General features: G+C 40.3%; 1 protein-coding gene across 1 annotated transcript in view; it reads left to right on the forward strand.

Moving 5' to 3' along the window:
* smarca5 (SWI/SNF related, matrix associated, actin dependent regulator of chromatin, subfamily a, member 5) overlaps positions 1–22236 on the forward strand; it is a 40423-nt gene that overhangs the window by 15526 nt on the left and 2661 nt on the right. Inside the window, exons 8-23 of the mRNA XM_055642314.1 lie at positions 428–559; positions 4104–4172; positions 6973–7082; positions 9274–9500; positions 11143–11264; positions 11978–12130; positions 13501–13633; positions 14916–15064; positions 16001–16120; positions 16208–16318; positions 16915–17028; positions 18396–18518; positions 21265–21397; positions 21515–21633; positions 21765–21977; positions 22107–22217. Coding sequence (XP_055498289.1) covers positions 428–559; positions 4104–4172; positions 6973–7082; positions 9274–9500; positions 11143–11264; positions 11978–12130; positions 13501–13633; positions 14916–15064; positions 16001–16120; positions 16208–16318; positions 16915–17028; positions 18396–18518; positions 21265–21397; positions 21515–21633; positions 21765–21977; positions 22107–22217 — 2139 coding nt within the window. The remainder of the gene's footprint in view (positions 1–427; positions 560–4103; positions 4173–6972; positions 7083–9273; positions 9501–11142; positions 11265–11977; positions 12131–13500; positions 13634–14915; positions 15065–16000; positions 16121–16207; positions 16319–16914; positions 17029–18395; positions 18519–21264; positions 21398–21514; positions 21634–21764; positions 21978–22106; positions 22218–22236) is intronic.

The following is a 22236-nucleotide window of genomic DNA, read 5'->3' on the forward strand; positions in this document are numbered from 1 at the left end:
TCCTCCTCGCCTTTTTAAAAGAGCACCCTTTAATTCTGAGGCCATGACCTCTGGTCCTAGACTCTCCCACCAGTGGAAACATCCTTTTCTACATCCACTCTATGCCTTTCAATATTCTGTAAGTTTTAATGCGGTCTCCCCTCAACCTTTTAAACTCCAACGAGTAGAGGCCCATTACTATCAAATGCTCATCATATGCTAACCCACTCATTCCTGGAATTATTCTTGTATACCTTCTCTGAACATATTCCAGAGCCAACACATCCTGGCTCAGATATGGGGCCCAAATTTGCTCACAGTATTCCAAATGTGGCCTGACCAGCGCCTTATAGGGCCTCAGCATTACATATCTATATGATTGTGTGGGGTAAATCACAGATTAAGTATTAAACTGCTGTTTTATAATGTCTTTGATATGTCACTGCAGCTGTCTGAAATAGTGAGAGAATTCAAGACGACAAATCGACTGTTGCTCACTGGTACACCTCTTCAGAACAACTTGCACGAACTCTGGGCACTGCTCAACTTCCTTCTCCCTGATGTCTTTAATTCCTCTAGTGTAAGTATTTCAAAGGCCAACCAACAGGGATTCGAACGGTAACCGTTTGTTCAAGTTAAATAGGACATTCTGTGGTTGAGGAGTTGAATTTTGTCATAGACGGTGATGTGATGCCTGAAGGAGTTCCATGAAATCACAGCATGCGGTGGGTCGTTTTACCCCATTATATCTATACCAGTTCTGAGCAAGAGTATTTCAGCTAATCCAACTGCTCAAGCTCTTACCAACAATGCAATTTAAAAATATATACTTTTCTAGTTCTCTCTTGCTTATCATGATTGAACCTGTCTCTACTATTCAATTGGCAGTGCATTCCAGATTCTAGCATCAAAATGTCCCCTCAGATTTTAAATGCTCTGTATTGCATCTGCCTTTAATTAACCAGCATGTTGAATCTGCCCATCTTGTCCCTTTTCAGGTGCTTGACATAATATGAGCAATTCCGCCACCTTGTGTGACATTGAAAATTACATTAAAGACATTCTGTATTCTATTAAGTTTTGCTTAAACATTCTTAAAACTAGGTAGAAAACCCATAACTGGGGAAACAATGATATAGTTTCCTCCATATAATCTTTTTAGAACTTTACTGTATATATTAACAAAATATCTGACCTACACTAATTATTGTTCGCTATGTGATGGGAGCCTAGTATCTTCCCTTTCTGTTCATCTTGGTTTAAATGTGGCATGTGCCATCATTTCAGATTTTGGGGTCTTAAATCCAAAACTCTGCTCAATATAAAAATAAGTTGTACTGTAAAAACAGTAGAGTAATGTCATAATGGACATATGGAATCACATGAGGATTACAATGCAAGGTGGCAATTTGAGGCTCAGTGCCTCCCTGCAAGCTGTGTAATTCAGCTAGTCTTCTGTGGCGCAGCTGTGGAGTTGCTGCCTTACCGCGCCAGAGACCCGGGTTCGGCCTGCTTCTCAGTTTAGTTTAGTTTATTGTCATGTGTACCAAAGTATGGTGAAAAGCTTCTATAATGGTGCTTCTTAGATGGAGAGAATTAAGCATATGATTGGAATGGCACGGCGGAGCAGTGGTAGAATTGCTGCCTCGGCGCCAGAGACCCGGGTTCAATCCTGACTATGGGTGCTGTCCGTACGGAGTTTGTACGTTCTCCCAGTGATCATGTGGGTTTCTCCAGGAGCTTTGATTTCCTCCCACACTCCAAAGACGTACAGGATTGTAGGTTAATTGGCTTTGGTAAAATTGTAAATTGTCCCTAGTGGGTGACGGATAGTGTTAGTGTGCAAGTATTGTTGGTTGGCGCGGACTCGGTGGGCTGAAGGGCCTGTTTCCGCACTGTATCTTTAAACTAAACTAGTCCCTCTCTTGAACTCTCTAAGTTTTATGCACCACGTCTACTGCATACCCCTCACTGCCTATTTCTCATCACAAGCTATCAAAGTAAATAAACCAGATTTGCGTTTAATAAATCCACAGTGTACAGTGAACAGCGAGATATCTTGGTGTTCGCCATTTGCATCAACAGCCTTCCTCTTCATTTCTTCCTCTCAGTGGTTCCTTAGCAGCTGTTTGTGTTGTTAAGCCAATATAGCTTCAATTCTACCACCAAAAGATCTTTTGGTTAGCTGTCTGCTTGACTTCATACACAAACACATTATTTTGAAGATGGCAGAATATTCCCTGTAATCACTATCATACTGCAGTTAATGATCCAATCACAAGGGTAATTCAACCACTCCCTTAATTACGCAATGTAGTCATGACCATGGCCAGTTTAGAAGTCCATTTTGTGCTCTTTGATACCAGCTTAATTGATTTGAGTTTTTTAACTATCTAAAGGTTAACAGCCGAGTCTGCCTTTGTTTAACCTTCATTCTAGCTAGTAGGTTGTGCTTATTTTTGTAAAGAAATATTGGCTGCCTGTCAAGAAAGTTCTGTTGAAATACAGGGTTTCAGGCCAGTGGCGCAGCTGGTAGACCTACAGCCTCACAGCGCCAGAGACCCAGGTTCAATCCTGTCCTCGGGTACTGTCTTTATGGAGTTTGCACGTTCTCTATATGACCCCCTGTGTTTCCTCTAGGTGCTCCGGCTTCCTCCACATCCCAAAGACGTGCGGGTTTGTAGGTTAATTGTGTACGGTGTGGAGGAGAAGCTAGGATAACAGAACTAGTGTGAATGGGTGACCATTGGATGGAGTTGACTTGGTGGACTGAAGGGCCTGATTCCATGCTGTATCTCTAACTAAACTTAAACTATTTTACTTAAAAAATCCCTTCGTTCCAACCTCCAAGATGTATTCCCTATATCACCATGCCCTCCATAATGTTTGGGACAAAGACCTGTCATTTATTTATTTGCATCTGTACTGTACAATTTGAGATTTGTAATAGGAAAATAAATCATATGTGGTTAAAGTGCACATTATCAGATTTTAATGGCGGCCATTTTTATACATTTTTCTTTCACCATGTAGAAATTACAGCAGTGTTTATAGATAGTTCCTCCATTTCAGGGCACCATAATGTTGCTCTTTTAAGTACTTCTTGGCAAACTGTAACCTGGCCATCCTATTTTTGCAGCTATCCAGTGGTTTGTACCTTGCAGAGTAGCCTCTGTATTTCTGTTCATGAAGTCTTCTGCGGACAGTGGTCATTGACAATTCAACTCCTGAAGAGTGTTTCTGATCTGTTGGTCAGATGTTTGGGGATTTTTCTTTACTTCCATCAGCATTTGTGTCATCAGCTGTGGAGGTCTTCCTTGGCCTGCCAGTCCCTTTGCGATTAGTAAGCCAGGCCAAACACTCTTTCGTTTTAACATGTTCCAAGTGGTGTGATTTTTGGTAATCCGAACAGTTGGCTGATGTCTCTACATACAATTTGTTTGCTTGTTTCATCAGTCTCATAATGTTTATCTTGACTTTCATTGGCACAACTTTGGTCCTCACTTTGATAAACAGCAATAAAAGTTTCCAAAGGTGATGGAAATCCTGGATTTTTGCAGCTATCCAGTGGTTTGTACCTTGCAGAGTAGCCTCTGTATTTCTGTTCATGAAGTCTTCTGTGGACAGTGGTCATTGCCAATTCAACTCCTGTTGTGATTTCTACATGGTAAAACCAAAATGTATAAAAATGGCCTTTAATAAAATCGGATAATGTGCACTTTAACCACATGTGATTTTTTTTGTGGAGTACAGAGGCAAATAAATAAATGATGGGTCTTTGTCCCAAACATATGGGAGGCATTGTATGCATCGTATCCTACTGTAGATGGAAATACTATTCCACATTATCAATACTTGTGGTTTTTCATATCAGCCACAACTTGAATTTGTGTATCTTTTCAATGATTTAAATTGTTGAAATACTTTAACGAAAAGATGCAAATCAAAATTTGACATTCAGCTTTGCAATATCTTGGCATGTTTTAAGAAATGCCTGCATGGAGGATTTAAAAAAGGAATTTTGAATTAATAATTTACCATGATATTATAGAATATAGGGTTGTTATCTGTGAGAGCTAACAGCAAATGTGGTCTGTTGTTCGGTTTGACATTCTCTCTTTTAGGACTTTGACTCGTGGTTTGACACAAATAACTGTTTTGGTGACCAGAAACTAGTTGAACGGTTGCATATGGTAAGTATATCATTTTTATCTGACACTATGTTGGAGATATAATGGAGATAGTCCATAATTTGCAGAAAGTGTTTACTATTTAATCAAAGTGATTTGAGTAAAAAAAGATTCAAACTAATTTAAAGTAACAACATTTTTTGTATTAATGCATCACTCTTTGTGATATTTAATTTTTGAGGATTTAATATGACAACAATAGTGTTGGTGCTGGGAGCTGTACCAAATACGGATAACTTTAAACATTCAGATATGCTTATAATGTGTGGTGAGAGAGATTGATTATTTAATTATATTTACACACAAAACTTGTTTTTGTGTCCCCCCTGGTTTCTGAGCTCCAGTCAGTTTTAGCAATGAGACCCATTAAGTTTGTCTACGGGTCGTTGTGCATTCTGATCTTGAGTCGGTTGCCCAAATAGTATGCGTTTAGGTCTGTTGCTTTTCTGGTAGAACTGCTACAAATATGGGATGATAGGAGATTCATGTGTTACAAATTGCAAAAGTTGTTTTCTGTAATATGGGGTGAAGAGGTAAATGGATTTTTGTTCGTTTTTTTTAAGCCAACTTTCTTGATGTCCATTTTCATGGGTGAAGTGGGGGTTGAACATGTTCTGCGTTTCTTGGTTTGGCCCATACTAAAAATCTTATCCTTGAGGGATTTCTCTGGCTTAATGAGTGTTTCCATCCTTTCTGTCCTACTTGTTCTGCTCCTACATTCACTCCATCACCAAGACCAATTATTTCTACCTGAAGTACCGATGTTGCCTCAAATCGATTATTGCAATGTTCTCCTTGCCACCCACTTTGCACAGTCGTAAACCTGAACTTAAAAACTGGAATCTGATTCTCACCTTCAACCAAATCCCAGGCTCCTCTTACACCTGGTCCAGAAACATTTAAATCATTCTGTGATTACATTGATGTTTAAGAAGGAACTGCAGATGCTGGAAAATCGAAGGTAGACATAAAATGCTGGAGAAACTCAGCGGGTGATGCAGCGTCTATGGAGCGAAGGAAATGGGTGACGTTTCGGGCCGAAACCCTTCTTCAGACTGATGTGAGGATGCAGGGTGGGGGGGGGGAGAAGAAAGGAAGAGGTGGAGCCAGTGGACTGAGGGAGAGCTAAGAAGAGGAGGAGAAAGTAAGGACTACCTAAAATTAGAGAAGTCAATGTTTATACCGCTGGGGTGCAGACTGCCCAAGTGAAATATGAGGTGCTGCTCCTCCAATTTACGGTGGTCCTCACTCTGGCCATGGAGGAGGCCCAGGACAGAAAGGTCGGATTCAGAATGGGAGGGGGAGTTGAAGTGCTGAGCCACCGGGAGATCAGGTTGGTTATTGCGAACCGAGCGGAGGGATTGGGCGAAGCGATCGCCAAGCCTACGCTTGGTCTCACTGATGTAGAGCAGCTGACATCTAGAGCAGTTTACCTTACCCCCCCCCCCCCCCCCCCCCCCCCCCCCCTCCCCCTTGACTCCATTCAAGGACCCAAGCAGTCTTTCCAGGTGTGGCAGAGGTTCACCTGCACCTTCTCCAACCTCATCTATTGCATCCGCTGCTCTAGATGTCTCTAATTTTAAGTGGTCCTTACTTTCTCCTCCCCTCACAGCTCTCCCTCGGTCCACTGGCTCCACCTCTTCCTTTCTTCTTCCCACCCCCCACTCTCACATCAGTCTGAAGAAGGGTTTCGGCCCGAAACGTTGCCTATTTCCTTCGCTCCATAGGTGATTACATTGATCCCTGTTTTAATTATCTCCTGAGATCTCCACACTGTTCCAGTTCTGTTGCTTGCTCTTCCTTGTTATTCATTGCTGCACTGTTTCAACTGCTTAAGCCCCTGTCCCACTATACGAGGTAATTCAAGAGTTCTCCCGAGTTTTCCCGTTTAGAACTCGGAGAATATCCATAGCGGGTCCACAGGACTATGTGGATGTCTCGTAGCGGCTCCTAATGCTAACGTTAGGTACTCGGGCCATTCAGTAAACTCGTGACATTTTTTCATCCATGTAAAAACTGTCCACGAGTAAAAAAATACTTGTGATGAAAAAAATTGTTACTTATTGCTCGTACGAGCCGCTACGAGTCATCCACGAATTCCTACGGACCCGCTACGGACATTCTCCGAGTTCGAATCGTGAAAACTCGGGATAATTCTTGAATTACCTCGTACAGTGGGACGGGGGCTTCATTCCAAGCTCAGGAATTCCCCCTCTAACCCTCTGTATCTATCTTTTTTTTTTAAAGATTTTCTTTAAAAGATGCCTCCTTTATCCAATTTTTTTGTAACCTTTAATATTTCTTATTGATATTTTGTTTGAAGATGTGTCCATCTGGATTTTTTACATTGCACGTGTTTTTCAAGTAACCTTTGAAGAATATTCCTAGGCCTTTCTTTTTGCTATTTAACAGAATAAATATTAGTTTGGGGTTTGTTGTGTTTGAAAACCAAGTTATAAATTCTTAAGAATGTGTAATTCATTCAATGCACTCAAATTTAATTCCAACTAATTGGCAATGTCTGTGGGCACCTTTGTGAACTTGCTCTGCTTTGGATGCTGTGAGCTTGCGATAAAGTAGTTCGTACCTAACATGACTGTTGGAGGTACTTTTGATTTAAATTTGGCTGCGTATGTCCATTTGACTGAATTCGTAAACCAGTATCTACTTAAATACCCGGCTTGGTAAAATATTTAAAAAACTTCTCTATAGTGTTTAAATTTAGAAATTTTAATTGCTTAATTTGACTTGCCTAAATTGGCACCATCAGTGTGTAAAGAGCATGTATTCTAACCTGAATTAGGTATTGCGACCCTTCCTTCTCCGACGTATTAAAGCTGAGGTAGAAAAGAGTCTGCCACCAAAAAAGGAAGTCAAAATGTATGTAGGCCTTAGCAAAATGCAACGGGAATGGTGAGTATACAACCTGCAAATAACCACATTGCATTAAGAAGCATGGCATAATATTTCACAATTCATTTAACATTAATCACAGTCATACAATGCAGAAACAGGCCTTTTGGCCCACCATGCCCTTGCTGACCATCTGTACTAATTCTATTTTCTGGCACTTTACCTGTTGCCTTCTTGCCTTGGTGATTCAAGTTCTTGTTTAGATACCATATGATTATTGACAGTATTTCTAACTCTGCCACCTCAGGCGATCTGCTCCAGATTCCAGTCAAGTACTGGGTGAAAACGTTCTTCCTTAGATATCCTGCAAATCTCTTATCCTTTACCTTTTCACCCGTTTTGGGCACTATTGTTTTACCGGGATTTCTCACCACTACTCCATCTGTGTCCCTCATCATTTTATATGCCTCGGCTCAAAAGAAACCTAACCTAGCTTCTCCCGTCTCTCCTTCATAACTTAAACACTTACTCCCGAGCAGCATCCTGGAGAAGTTCCTTTGTACTCTCTTCAGGACACTCGTATTAATCCTATAGTGTGACAACTGGAACTGCACATACTACTCTAGCTGTGGTCTAACCAACATTTTCTATAATTGTACACAACCTTCCTGCTCTTGTATTCTGTGCTCCAACTAACTAAGGCAAGAATCGCGTATGCTGTCTTCATCTTGCCAGTGCTGCCATCTTCACGCATCCTTGGACTTTACACCTAATTCTCTCTGTCCCCAGTACTGCCCAGGATCCAAACATTATACATGTCATAGCCTATTAGCTCTCCCAAAATGAATCGCCTCACGCTCATCAGGGTCACACTAGGAAGGATTAAATTCCATCTGCCATTACTCTGACAATCAGTAAACGACCTTGAAACATATAGATTTATGGTCTCTATCTCAAAAACTCTTCTCCCACTGATACTCCAACCACTTGTCTGGCTGCATTCTCCCAGATTTTGGTCTAATATTTCTCTTTTTCTAGTTACACAACCTACATATTTTGTCCCTATGTCTTTCATTTGAAGGCATTGAGAGCACTTGTGAACTAATGGAATGAATTCAACATTACAAAACTCTGTTGATTTACACAATGCACTCTTGAATAAAGTTGTGAATCCATACCACAGTGAACTTCCCTGTTTGTGTTTGGTTGCTGCTTGACAAACTGACTTCCTTGATCACATGATTCATTCGCGAAGCAGCAGCCAGGTTTTTCAATGACACATGGATTTGGTATTTTCCTGGGTGAAGATGATGATTCCAGTTTTTATTAAAGTTATAGATGCTGGGCTCCTTTTCTCTTTATTTTCCAACTTAATCAAAAGGAAAAGTGATATCTGTGCCGAGGTTAGCACAACTCTCTTGAGACCAAGTATCACTGAGGTCTGCTGAGTTTATACAGCATTTGTCCAGTTGTCAATGACCCTTCTAAAGAGGCTCTATGTCACATCATGTAATTTTTGGTTAAGACCAGAACTAGAGTTACCACTGTAAGAATCATCAAAACCGTCGGGGGTAACAATACAAGGTTGGCAACAACAATCTGATAAGGAATGTGAAGCAACAAGAGGGTGAACGGTCTGAATAAACCCTCAATGTCCCAACCTGCTTTACTACCTATAAAGTTCTGTCAGTATCTGGCCACTATTGTAATGTGGAGCGTGATAACACGTGGACTAACAGAGATAAATAGTATAGATCCATAGTTAGATAAGTGCATGGAAGAAAGAAAAAACTTTTTTTTTAAGTCTTAAGAAAGAGGGGGTTGGGGTGAAGCCTAATTTCCAGCTTTGAGTCAGATTACCTGTTTTGGTGCAATAAATGTTTATTCCAATGCAGTTGATACTTGTTTTGTTGAGTGGGTACCACTTAATGGTTTCTTCAAAATAACATGTTGACCCAAATATACACGTCTTGGCAATCTGACCTTTCCATACTTGCCACTTTATGGAATGTACATCCTGTCAAAGAAGAGAGACATTCTGTGCCTTATACACACTGATCTCTTGGTGTGGGTTTCTGTCTATGGATCTACTTTTACTACTGCTTCACTGGTACGCGATCCAAGGGTGGCAATGGAATTCTGGTCTTTGTCCTAATTGCATACTCAAAACAATTTTAAGTCACACTCTTTTAAAGAATTATTGGGGGGAAAATATCACTTTTATAATTTTTAACTGTAATATTTCTTGCAGGTACACTAGGATTTTAATGAAGGATATTGACATCCTTAACTCCTCAGGCAAAATGGACAAAATGCGTCTATTGAACATACTGATGCAGCTGCGCAAGTGTTGCAACCACCCCTATCTGTTTGATGGAGCTGAGCCTGGCCCACCTTATACTACTGATACTCATCTTGTGGTTAACAGTGGAAAGATGGTGGTATTGGACAAACTGCTGCCACGAATGAAGGACCAAGGTTGGCCGAGGCACTGAGTCTTTTTTGTTGTGTTTATGATTATTGCCCTTTTAACAGTAATGTAGTGGTCTCAAAATCCGACCACCATAAGTTCTGCAGCAGCTACGAGAGAACTTTTAATGATGTTTTTGTATTTGTGGCGTTCTATAAATAAAGCAGTGCATGTGGGGACAAGATTGTTCCAATATTCTACGGTAAAGAAAATAACTACACATCATCAAGAAGTAAATTGCTTGAAGCTTTGACGCACATAATTAAGTTAATAGCACTGGATTTTTCATTTATATTTAACAGGCCTTGATAAGAAGAATGCTGACATGTTTCTTGGAGGATTGCTTGCTTTTTTGTTCGTGTTATTATCTTAATTGTCCACTGGGTATGCAATAGATTCAATATATAATCAATAAAGCCAGATTTTGGTGGTTAATAATTGAGGTTGCAGAGTATGAAGTAGATGAATGGCTAGCTGGATTGGAAATTGTCCTTAATATTAGAATCCTCTTTTTCAAAAGGAAGATTCAACTGAAAAATCAGATACATAGACATAGATATAGACATAGACAATAGTTGCAGGAGCACCGCCATTCAATGTGATCATGGCTGTTCTTCCACAATCAGTACCCTGTACCTGTCTTCTCCCCATACCCCTTGATTCCGCTAGCCGTAAGAGTTCTATCTAACTCTCTTTTCAATGGATCCAGTGAATCGGCCTCCAGTGCCTTCTGTGGCAGAGAATTACACAGATTCACAACTCGCTGTGTGAAAATGTTTTCCTCATCTAAGTTCAAAATGGCCTACCCCTTATTCTTAAACTGTGGCCCCTGGTTCTGGACTCCCCCAACATTGGGAACATGTTTCCTGCATCTATCATGTCCAATCTCTTAATAATTGTATATGTTTCTGTAAGATATCCTCTCATCCTTCTAAATTCCAGTGAATACAAGCCCAGTCGCTCCATTCATACATCATATGAAAGTCCCGCCATGTCGGGAATTAACTTACGCTGTACTCCCTTAATAGCAAGAATGTCATTCCTCAAATTAGGAGACCAAAACTGCACACAATACTCCAGGTGTGATCTCGCCAGGGCCCTGTACAAGTGCAGAGGGACCTCTTTGTTCCTATACTCAATACCTTGTTATTAATGCCAACATGCCATTAGCAAAAGATTCTTAAATCAAATAATTATAAAGCGAGACTGTTGAAGAAAAGTTAAATGGTAGCCTAGCCCACTTATCCAAGTCTAACACTGAGTTTTCAATTTAGACTTGGATAAGTGGGCTAGGCTACCATTTAACTTTTCTTCAACTGTCTCGCTCTAATTATTTAATTTTTTGAATCGTGAGAAAAACCAAAAGTGCTGGAATAACTGGGCCAGGCAGCACCTGTATTGGGTATGAATAGGTCATTTTTCAGGTTGGGACCCTTCTTCAGTTCAAATACACACAAATTATAAACTGAGTTGGCAAGGTTAGAGGACAAGTTAACTTTTAAGTTCCTGGCTATTAACAGCAGTGGAGGAAAAAAATATATTTGTATTGCACTTTGGGCAATGTGGATTTTGAAGAAGGTCATATCCATGCAACGTGTCCATGGTTAACTTTCACCAGTTTACACTGATGTGCAATCTTCATTTTTGTAGGTTCTCGGGTGTTAATTTTCAGCCAAATGACCAGGGTGCTGGATATTTTAGAAGATTACTGTATGTGGCGAAACTATGAGTACTGTAGATTGGACGGGCAGACTCCACACGTGGATAGACAGGTATATTTTTACTCTCCAAACTTTGTTGTTTTTCTTCAAGTTTCCATTGAAATTATTCAGTGTTATTATCTATATAGTGGAACCTTGATATCACATGCTTGCCAGAGGAAAATGTTTGCATCCACATTATATACGGTGTCCATTTTAAGTGAAACAAATATTTACGTCTTCCTACTTGGGGGCAAGGAAAACCCATGGTACATCCAACAATAGAGATAAAGTGGAATAGGAGACCCTTCTTCAGACTGCAGTGTCTTAGTGCAGGCTCGGAATCATACAGCATTGAAGCTGGCCCAACTTGCCCACAATGACCAACATATCCCTCTAAACCTGTCCTATCCATGTACTTAAACCTTGTGATAGTACCTGCCTACTTCCTCTGCCAGCTCATCTCATATACCTTTGTGTGAAAAGCTTATCTCTCAGGTTCCTATTAAATATTTCCCCCTTAATCTTTAACCTGTGTCTGGTTATTGATTCCATTATCATATCTCCATTATTTACCCTATCATTGCTCATCATATTAAGGTTTCATTGCACTAATACTTGAGACCCTATTTATGGAATTGACACTAATATTTCAAATAAGGAGCTAGAGCGTACAATTTGCATCTTGTACTTTTGCAATGAAAAAGTTGCACGCCAATTGTAGAAATTGTTCCTCATTCTACTATGTACGCCTGAGACTTGACATTTTTCTCTCATCCCTTCAGGATTCTATCACTGCTTTCAATTCTCCTGGGAGTTCCAAGTTTATCTTCATGTTGAGCACCCGTGCTGGGGGTCTTGGTATAAATTTAGCTACAGCGGATGTAGTAATCCTCTACGACTCTGACTGGAACCCACAGGTTGACCTGCAGGCCATGGTAGGTTACTGAGAAATGATTTTCAAAGAGACTCACAAATTATTTTTTATTTTAAAGTAAATGAAAACCACATTTTCTAGCCATTAATTAGAAGCACAATGATATTTGGAAGGTTGGAATGTTTCATATCCTTCCTGCAAAGGTTGGATTGTTAATCGTAAACTGCAGGTCGCTTTTATTTGAAATTTCAAACAATACAGTTTTTAATAGAGGCAGATGATCCAGAGATAAGTTAAGTTGTATGTGCTCAGTGTGACATAAGATGGAGGATGAATACCTTTAACATTTTTAACACTTCATGTGTTTGTGCTTTAACACTCTTCTGTAAGTATTTCAGCTTTTGTGTTATGCTGGATGGAGCATGCAATAGCTTCTGGAAATACTGAGATATTAGGCAGCATCCATGCAAAGTGCAAAGGCAGCTAACATTTCTGCTTGACTGTTTGACATTTGTATGTTATAGTTGCAGTGCTTCAAAAGTACTTCATGAAAACTGCCTTCTGTTAAGTGCGTTGGGATCTAATGCATGAGAAGCATTGGGATTTAAATAACGTAGTGGCAATTTGTGAGTCTTAACTTAGCTTTGTGCTACCAACAAAAGGCAACAACATTGTTCAAATACTTCACCCATCACCCTTTGCGGAATTAGGCCATTTAGTACATTTATGCCTGCAATGTTTTTACGTTATCATCACATGAATCGGGCAATGCATGTGCCTGTCAGTGAATAGATTCCATTCATGTGAGTTTGATTGGACAGTGTATGTTAGGAGTGCTTTTCACCCATATTCCCCCCCCACCTCATTGCAGCAGCTCATAATTTTACCTGGGCATCTAGAGTATGCAGAAAATGTCTTTTATTCACCAGTTTACTGAAGCACTTTAATCAAACTTTACTGGACTTTATCTTGCACTAAACATTGTTCCCTTTATCATATATCTGTACACTGTGGATGGCTCAATTGTAATCATGTATAATCTTTTCACTGACTGGTCAGCATACAACAAAAGCTTTTTATTGTATGTCAGTGCACATGACAACAATCTAAACTAAACTAAGCACAGTTAGCTGGAAGTTATTTTATTTGCCACTTATTTTTAATTTTATTGGATTGTGGAATTTTGGTCAGCATCTCCTATATATATATATATATATATATATATATATATATATATATATACTATATATATATATATAAAATATAGCTATATATATTCCTATATATATATATATATATATATTTTCCTATATATATATATATATATAAAGTATATATATATACTTTAAAACAAAGCTGTATACTAATATTATTTAATAGTAATATATATGAATGATATTTTAATTTGTCTTTCCTGCAATTCTTTTTAAGGATCGAGCTCATAGAATTGGACAATCAAAAAGTGTCAAAGTATTCAGATTTATAACGGATAACACTGTAGAAGAAAGAATCGTGGAGCGTGCTGAAATGAAGCTTAGATTGGACTCTATTGTAATTCAGCAAGGTTTGTATTTGTTTGCATTTGGATGGGGCGCTGGACCTTGGACTCACTTAAAGGTTTAGAGTTTTAAGTTCCAGAGTGGATGGCAGGGTGGCGCAGCGATAGAGTTGCTGCCTTACAGCACCAGAGACCCGGGTTGGATCCTGACTATGGGTGCTGTCTGTACAGAGATTGTACTTTCTTTCAGTGACCTTATGAGTTTTCTCCAGGTGCTCCAATTTCCTGCCACATTACAAAGACGTGCAATTTTGTAGGTTCATTGGCTTCTGGTAAATTGTAAATTGTCCCTAATGTGTAGGATGGTGCTAGTGTACAGCGTAATCACTGGTCGGCGCTGACTCTGTATGCAAAGGGCCTGTTTCTACACTGTATCTGTAAACTAAACTAAAGCTCAAATAAATTAATACAGTTTTGTTTTGTATAAATTATTATACTTCCATCTGGAAAAAGTGTGACATTGATCTCTATTTTTAATGTGTTTCATTAATAATCCAACTGCATCCCCATACTATTCCTGAGTTTGTAACTATGGATTATCTATCTTAAGAGAGCTTTGCTGCTCTGCAAAGATTTTTATATTGATTTTTTTTTTTAGAATACACAAACTCTTTTTTTTTATGGCACATTTCTAAACGGAGTGAAATTATATAAAATTAAACCAGGGGCCGGCGGCCGAATGCGGCCCGTAACCCGAAATCATCCGGTCCGCAGGCGGATTTTTTCTCCCCGTAATCATCCGGTCCGTCGAGCGCAGCCGAGCGCCTTCTAGCTGTACTGCATTTTGCACAAAGCCACGGGCATGGCCGCGCACCTTCTGTGAACAAGTTTAAGAAAGAACTGCAGATGCTGGAAAAATCAAAGGTAGACAAAAATGCTGGAGAAACTCAGCGGGTGAGACATGCAAGGATTGCATGAGGCTGCCTCACCTGCTGAGTTTCCTCAGCATTTTTGTCTACCTTCCGTGAGCGTTTGATTTGATGCCTGCCATCCTGGGCGGGATGGAGGCGGGATCCATGTGTACATGTGATAGATGTGGCCCGCCATCCGCTCAGACATGCGTCCCGGCCCCTATGCAGAACAAGGTTGCAGACCCCTGATTTAAACGATGGTTGTGTGCCCTGAGCCGCATAATATGCTAAGGTAACTAATTACTGCATGCTGTCTACCTGTTGAGCCTTATATTTCATACCTCCACCTCTCAGCCTGTTCTGTTAAGCCAGGTTATACTTGTTTTTATAAATGGCTCTTAAGCATTCTCTGGTGAATTATGAAATTGTTCTTTCAGGAAGGCTGGTTGATCAGAATCTAAATAAATTGGGTAAAGATGAGATGCTGCAGATGATTCGTCACGGTGCTACCCATGTGTTTGCTTCGAAAGACAGTGACATTACGGATGAAGATGTGGATGCTATATTGGAGAGGGGTGAAAGGAAGGTAAAATCAACATCTTTATGTTGGAACATGGATCCCATGTATTAATAATCCAAGTCTCTTATGTCTGTCTTAGGCATTTCGTTTTGTTTTTTTAAGTCTTCCCACAATGGTCTTGAAAGATTATGGTGACTCACTCATAACCATTTAGCTCGGTGTTATTCGTCAAAACAGTTTGAGGAATGTCCTTGTAAGTAGGTGATATATAGAAGTTTAGAAGCTCTGTTCTGGGCCACATGTGAAGAAAACAGAACCAGAGGGTAATTTAAAACTTTCATGTTTCTGTAGGTCCCATGTAACCCTGATCTGCCAAACTCCAACCAACTACAGAAAGGAGAGCAGTGCATTTAGCCCATATCCATCCAAACCTTTCCCATCCACATACCTGTTTAAAAGTATTTTTGACTTCGTCGTTGTATCCATGACAACAACATCCTCCGACAGCTTAATATATATACACAAAATCCTCTGCATGAAGAAATTGTCCTTCGGTTCTCTTTTAAATCTTTCCCCTCTATGCGCCCTAATTCTGGAAGATTCTACCGAGGATTAAAGACTGACCATTTATCTTTGCCTATCCTGATTTTGTAAATCTCCATAAGGTCACCACTCAACCTCCCACGTTCCGGTGAAAAAGATTCGAGCCTCTCCTTATAATTCAAGTCCCCAAGTGCTGGTAACTGGTTGAATCTTTCCAGCCCAATAAGAAGGAATAAGATCACTCCTGCAAGTGAATGACAAGTCAATGAAAAAAAGATTACTCCCGACTGCTGCACTAACCTCTGACCATGAAAGCCCGTGAGATAAATATTTGGGTTTGTTTCTTATACGCTGTCCCTTTTTCATCTCTTGGAAATAGAGGACTCTGCCGAGCAATGTATTTATTTGTGATTCATTACTTAAACATTGCCATCCGCTTTGTTCTGTCATCTTTTGCAGACTGCTGAGCTCACAGAAAAGCTTTCAAATATGGGTGAAAGTTCGCTCAGAAACTTCACCGTTGAAACGGAGGTCAGTGTGTACAACTTCGAAGGTGAGGACTACAGGGAGAAGCAAAAGGTGAATCTTGACTTGCTTAACTTTTGCATTTTAAATTCAGCATAGTAAATAAAACATTTTGCTTAAATAGAAATGTTGTCTCCACAGTTGGCCCTAACTGAATGGATTGAACCCCCTAAACGAGAACGGAAAGCAAACTATGCTGTTGATGCATATTTCAGAGAAGCTCTACGTGTCAGTGAGCCAAAAGCCCCCAAAGTAAGTGGTATTTGGTGAAATTAAACTCGTTATCTCTGCTGTATTACTAGTTGAGGGCTTTCGGTGTGAGAAAATTATAGATATTACAGCTATTAATGGAGATTGGCATTGCATATTAATGATCTCACTGAGAACATTTTAAGAGGAAATTTTCATTTGAAGTGTAATGGGTTAAATTATTCAAAGGGCTAAAGTGATCTCCCATTTGTAGTATCTGCACATGCTTTGAATAGAAAAAACAATGCCTGCAAAGATAGTTTAATGCTTCCTTGCTTCTTACAGTATTCTATAATCGGTTTGCTGACCCAAAACGTTGACTAGTTTCCATTTGCGTAGATGCTTGACTGAGTTCTAGAGGCATTTCTGTTTTGTGTTTTATAATGAATCTTTCTTCTGGCTTAAAGAACGTAAGGGTACCTGGGTGCGAAGGGTATAGGTGGGGGGAAATCACTAACCTGCCTGTTGTCCGGGGGGGGGGGCTAGGTTTAAGCCTTTCTGGATTTGGAAAGGGGCAACATTGGGCTTGTATGTTCACAAGTCACTTTTTTTGTACATGTATAACATTTTTGTGTTTATACTTTTTTTTATCTTGCCAGGCTCCACGGCCACCAAAGCAGCCTAATATTCAAGATTTCCAATTCTTCCCCCCTCGGCTGTTTGAACTACTAGAGAAAGAAATTCTTTATTATCGAAAAACTATTGGCTACAAGGTACAAATAATCCTTGTCTAGATGATTATTTACCAATTAATTTGGATGTGAATAGAGTCTCTGTTTTATATTAATGCTATTTAAATTTGCAGTATGTCACAGCAAGTGCCAACCTTTACAAATTAAGTGTCTGTATTTCATTCAGGTTTACTCCTAGTATTTAAGAGGGAACTGCAGATGCTGGAGAATCGAAGGTTACACAAAAAAGCTGGAGAAACTCAGCGGGTGCAGCAGCATCTATGGAGCGAAGGAAATAGGCAAAGGAGGGTCTGAAGAAGGGTTTCGGCCCGAAACGTTGCCTATTTCCTTCGCTCCATAGATGCTGCTGCACCCGCTGAGTTTCTCCAGCTTTTTTGTGTAACCTTACTCCTAGTATTGTTGCTTGCTGCTCCATAAATGGCCACCATGTGGTGCACAAGCTTGGCAGAAAGCGACCAGTCTCCCAGTCACTTAATTTTCCCCGTTTCTTCCACCAAACACCTTACTTTGAATGTGCTGATTGTTTATTTGTGATTTATTAATTTGAACAGTTAAATGGCTGCCTTATTAAGTACATAATTCAAAAACTTCAAAATTGCGATGAGAAAATGTTGAGGTCACAGAATTTACTTCCAGGATATTTGCCAGAGAATCATTGGATTAGCTTAGTCAAGAGTTGGAAGTGACAGAACATGGCGGGCAAGTGTCTATTCATTGGATAAAGGTTAAATGTCTACGGGCTGGTTTGATTTAATCGGTTTCCATATTTGAAATGAGTAGAATTTACGTCAGTCTTGAATTAGTATGGTGATTCAATTATTCCAGTGTCCTTTGTCAAAATAGTTTTAGGAATGTCCTAGTCAGTAAATGATATATAGAAGTTTAGAATTCGTGTTCTGAGCCACAATTGAGAGAATAGGGAGGCACAGTGGTAGAGTTGCTGCCTTAAAGCGCCATAGACTGGTTCGATCCATAGACTCTGGTGCTGTCTGTACAGAGTTTGCACGTTCTGCCTTTGATCGCACTGTAGAGACCAGAGTACAGAGTTTAAGCAGCTACTCTTAGGAGGTTGCTAAACCCACATCTTTGGGACGGCGCAGTGGTAGAGTTGCTGCCTTACAGCGGCAGAGACCAGGGTTAGATCCTGACTACAGGTGCTGTCTTTACGGAGTTTGCACATTTTCCCCGGGTGCTCTGGTTTCCTCCCGCACTCCAAAGGTGTATAGGTTTGTGGGCTAATTGGCTTCGGTCAGAATTGTAAATTGTCCCTAGTATGTAGGATTGTGCTAGTGTACGAGGTGATTGCTGGTCAGCGTCGACCCAGTGAGCCAACGAACCTGTTTCTATGCTGTATCTCCAAGTAATTAAAAACTTTTATGTTGCTGTAGGTCCCACGTAACCCTGATCTTCCAAACTCCGCTCAAGTTCAGAAAGTGGAGCAGTGTAAAATTGACGAGGCCGAACCCCTAAATGACGATGAGCTTGAGGAGAAGGATAAGCTGTTGACACAGGTACGGTTACTGTTTCTGAACATGGTGGCGTTTCTTATAGAAGACTGTATAGCTTTAAGTCGGTCTGAATACATACATCGGGAATCTCCCCATACATGCTGCCTGACCCGCTGAGTATCCCCAGCAGTTTCAGTAGAAGAGAAGGGTCTCTTCCTGAAAAATCACCCATTCCTTCTCTCCAAAGATGCTGCTTGTCCCGCTGAGTTACTCTAGCATTTTGTGACTATCTGGTTTAAACCAGCATCTGCAGTTCCTTCCTACACAGTTTCAGCATTTATTTCATCTTTCCAGTAGCTACTTATGAACACTCTTGAATGCTCACTCTTTTAGTGATAAAAAGGTGCTGCAGATGCTGGTTTATACCAAAGATGGACACAAAATGCTAGAGTAACTCAGCGGGGTCAGGGAATATCACTGGGGGGGGAAATGGAAAGGTTCCGCCCTGAACTGCCGCCCATTCCTTTTCTCTAGCGGTGCTGCCTGACTCGCTGAGTTACTCCACCATTTTGTATCTATCTCTGGTTACAGATAACCTCGGGTAGGGAGGTTCCCTGATAGGTTGATTGTTGGCATAGGGCAGTGTGATCCCATGAGGGATACATTGTGGCAAACTATCGAATTAGTTAACTTACCGTTAATGGAGGAGGGGAGAGTGAAGGGAGGGGAGTGTGTGCAGAAATGACCTAACATGAAATAATTCAACGTTCATACTACTGGGCTTTAAGCTACCGAAGCGAAGTGCGAGATACTATTCCTCCATTTTGCATGTGGCCTCACTCTGGCAATGTGGAAGGCCAAGGTTAGTATGGGAAGTGGAATTAAAATGGTTTGCAACCGGGACATCCTGTAGGTCAAGCAAAACCGAGTCTTTTGGTGTTTGATATAAAAGTGACAGGGAATTAATCGTCAAAAGAAAAGAATGGCTATGCCAAAACTGAGGGATTTCACCTTTCTTCCTCTGGTGTCCATTGGAGAAAGATTGAGCATCCATTTCCTGTAGAAAACAGAGAGCATAGTTTGCAGAGAGACGTGAGACAGGAGAGATACAAATAAAAGAGCATAAATATGAGACGCTCAAATCCAACAGGACATTTTCAGAGACGTGTGTGCAGCATTAATAACATCCATTTTATTCAAATAATTTCACATGCTTGAAATCTGATAAAAAAGCAAATCTGGAAGACATCTTGGCCTTTCGGGCAACCTCTGAAGAAAAAGACATGAATTTGTTTGTGGTCATTGTGAGCTTTCATCCGTGCTAAATTACTTAAACCAAGCACTAACGAACTGTGGTTGAACCACAGCTTAACAAGATTCTGCTCTTTTTGTTTAAAACATTGGATTCCAGTGTTTCAACATTTGATGGGCCCACATCGCTAGCGTTGGTTGATATATTCAGCACTGACCAACCATTTTGAAAGGTCTAACACTGTCTATGCGAATATGCTGTAATATAGAAACAAAGAACTGCAGATGCTGGTTAGTGCACAGAAGGACGCAAAATACTGAGTAACGGTAGGTCATGCAGCATCCCTGGTGAACATGGATAGGTGACATTTCTGGTCGAGACCCTTTTTCCAAAAGAAGTTTGAAGAAGGATGTCTGCCCGAAATGTCACTTACCTCCAGTTCCAAGATATGCTGCCTGACTTGCTGCGTTACTCCACCTGGTGTCCTTTTATGCAGGAAAGTTAGCTACATCCAGGATGCCAGTTTTGGCTGAATGGTAGCATTCTTGCTACCGAGGTGGAAGATCTCAAGTTCAAACTCTACTGTAGAGACCAGAGTTCATGCAGCAGTTCTCAGGAGGTGCCAGGATGGTTGCTAAACCCACATCTTTGAGGCGTCATGGTGGAGCAGCGGTAGAATTGCTGCCTTACAGTGCCAGAGATCCGGGTTCAATCTTGACTTCAGGTACTGTCTGTACGCAGTTTGTACATTCTCTCCATGACCGCGTGGGTTTTCCCCGGGTGCTCCTGTTTCCTCCCACACTCCAAAGACATACGGGTTTGTGGATTCATTGGCTGCAGTAAATTATCCCTAGCGTAGGATAATGCTGGTGTGCGGGGAGTGCTGGGCATCATGGACTCGGTGGGATGAAGGGCCTGCTTCCATGCTGTATCTGTAAACTAAACATCTGCCATTCATGGTGGATTTAGAAGATCCCAGAACACCAACTGAAATGGAACACAGGCTATTACTTTGTGTTCTCCTGACCAGTATTTACACTTCAACCAGCATCGCAAAGAGATCATCTGATCTTTTTCTTTGTCTTAAAGATTCTTCAGGCTGTTATCAGGCAATTGAACCATCCTATTAACAACTAGCGCAGTCCTGTGCTACTATCTACCGCATTGGAGACCCTCGGACTATCTTTGATCAGACTTTACTGGACTTTATCTTGCACTAAACATTATTCACGATACTCCCTTTATCGTCTATTTGTACACTGAACAGCTCAATTGTAATCCTGTTCAGTATTTCCGCTGACAGGTTAGCATGTTACGAAAGATTTTCACAGTATCTTGGTACACATGACAATAAACTAAACTCAAATTCAGTTGCATGGTGGTCTGGGGTCTCCTGAAGGACAATTTCTTAATGCATAATTTCATAATTTACGGTTCTGGGGTTCAAAATTGTGTCCCATCACTTCACACAGAATCCGTAAAAATTCCCATTTTTAGTTGATCTCTATTACTACTATATTTTTGCATGCATGTGACACCAAATAAAATCCTCTACAGGGCTTTACCAGCTGGACGAAAAGAGACTTTAATCAGTTTATCAAAGCAAATGAAAAGTGGGGCCGTGATGACATTGAAAATATTGCCCGCGAAGTAGAGGGGAAAGTTCCTGAAGAAGTTATTGAATATTCGGGTAAGGTTTTTGACCTGTACTTAACATGTTGCATACATTGTTTTGCAAAGTGTGCACTTTTCTTGTAGTTTGTTTTCATTGTTTATGGTTGGATTTTTTTTTTTTTGTCTTTCTCAGCTGTGTTCTGGGAGAGGTGTAATGAGCTCCAAGACATTGAAAAAATTATGGCACAAATAGAAAGGGGAGAAGCTAGAATTCAAAGGAGAATTGGCATTAAGAAAGCACTAGACACCAAGGTACGTTCAATAATGTCCCAAGTCCCAATTTGTGGTATTGGAGAAAATCGCAGATCTTGTTTGCATCCACTTGTATTTGTATTGTTCTTGATTTCCAGTTTTACCAATGGTAATATTTTGTCCTTGTACAGATTGCCCGTTATAAGGCACCTTTCCACCAGTTGAGAATTGCATATGGCACAAATAAAGGGAAGAATTATACTGAAGAGGAGGACAGATTTTTGATCTGCATGCTGCACAAGTTGGGCTTTGACAAAGAAAATGTTTACGACGAGCTTAGACAGTGTATCCGGAACTCTCCACAATTCCGATTTGACTGGTTCCTGAAGTCAAGAACTGCTATGGTAACTGTTTTACAAAGATACTTGGCTTATATTTTACATTTTAAGAAGATAGTCTTTGTCATACTAACTTGGTTATAATCATTTTTGTTTTAAATAAAGCATTGAATAATTACATTATTTTGCTTCTAGGAGCTCCAAAGGCGGTGTAATACTTTAATCACTCTAATAGAAAGAGAAAACATGGAACTTGAAGAAAAGGAGAAAGCAGAAAGGAAGAAGCGTGGACCAAAAACCACATTGGTAATTTTATCCACTATAC

The sequence above is a fragment of the Leucoraja erinacea genome, chromosome 1 (assembly GCF_028641065.1).
Source record: "Leucoraja erinacea ecotype New England chromosome 1, Leri_hhj_1, whole genome shotgun sequence".
NCBI classification, from domain to species: Eukaryota; Metazoa; Chordata; class Chondrichthyes; order Rajiformes; family Rajidae; genus Leucoraja; species Leucoraja erinaceus.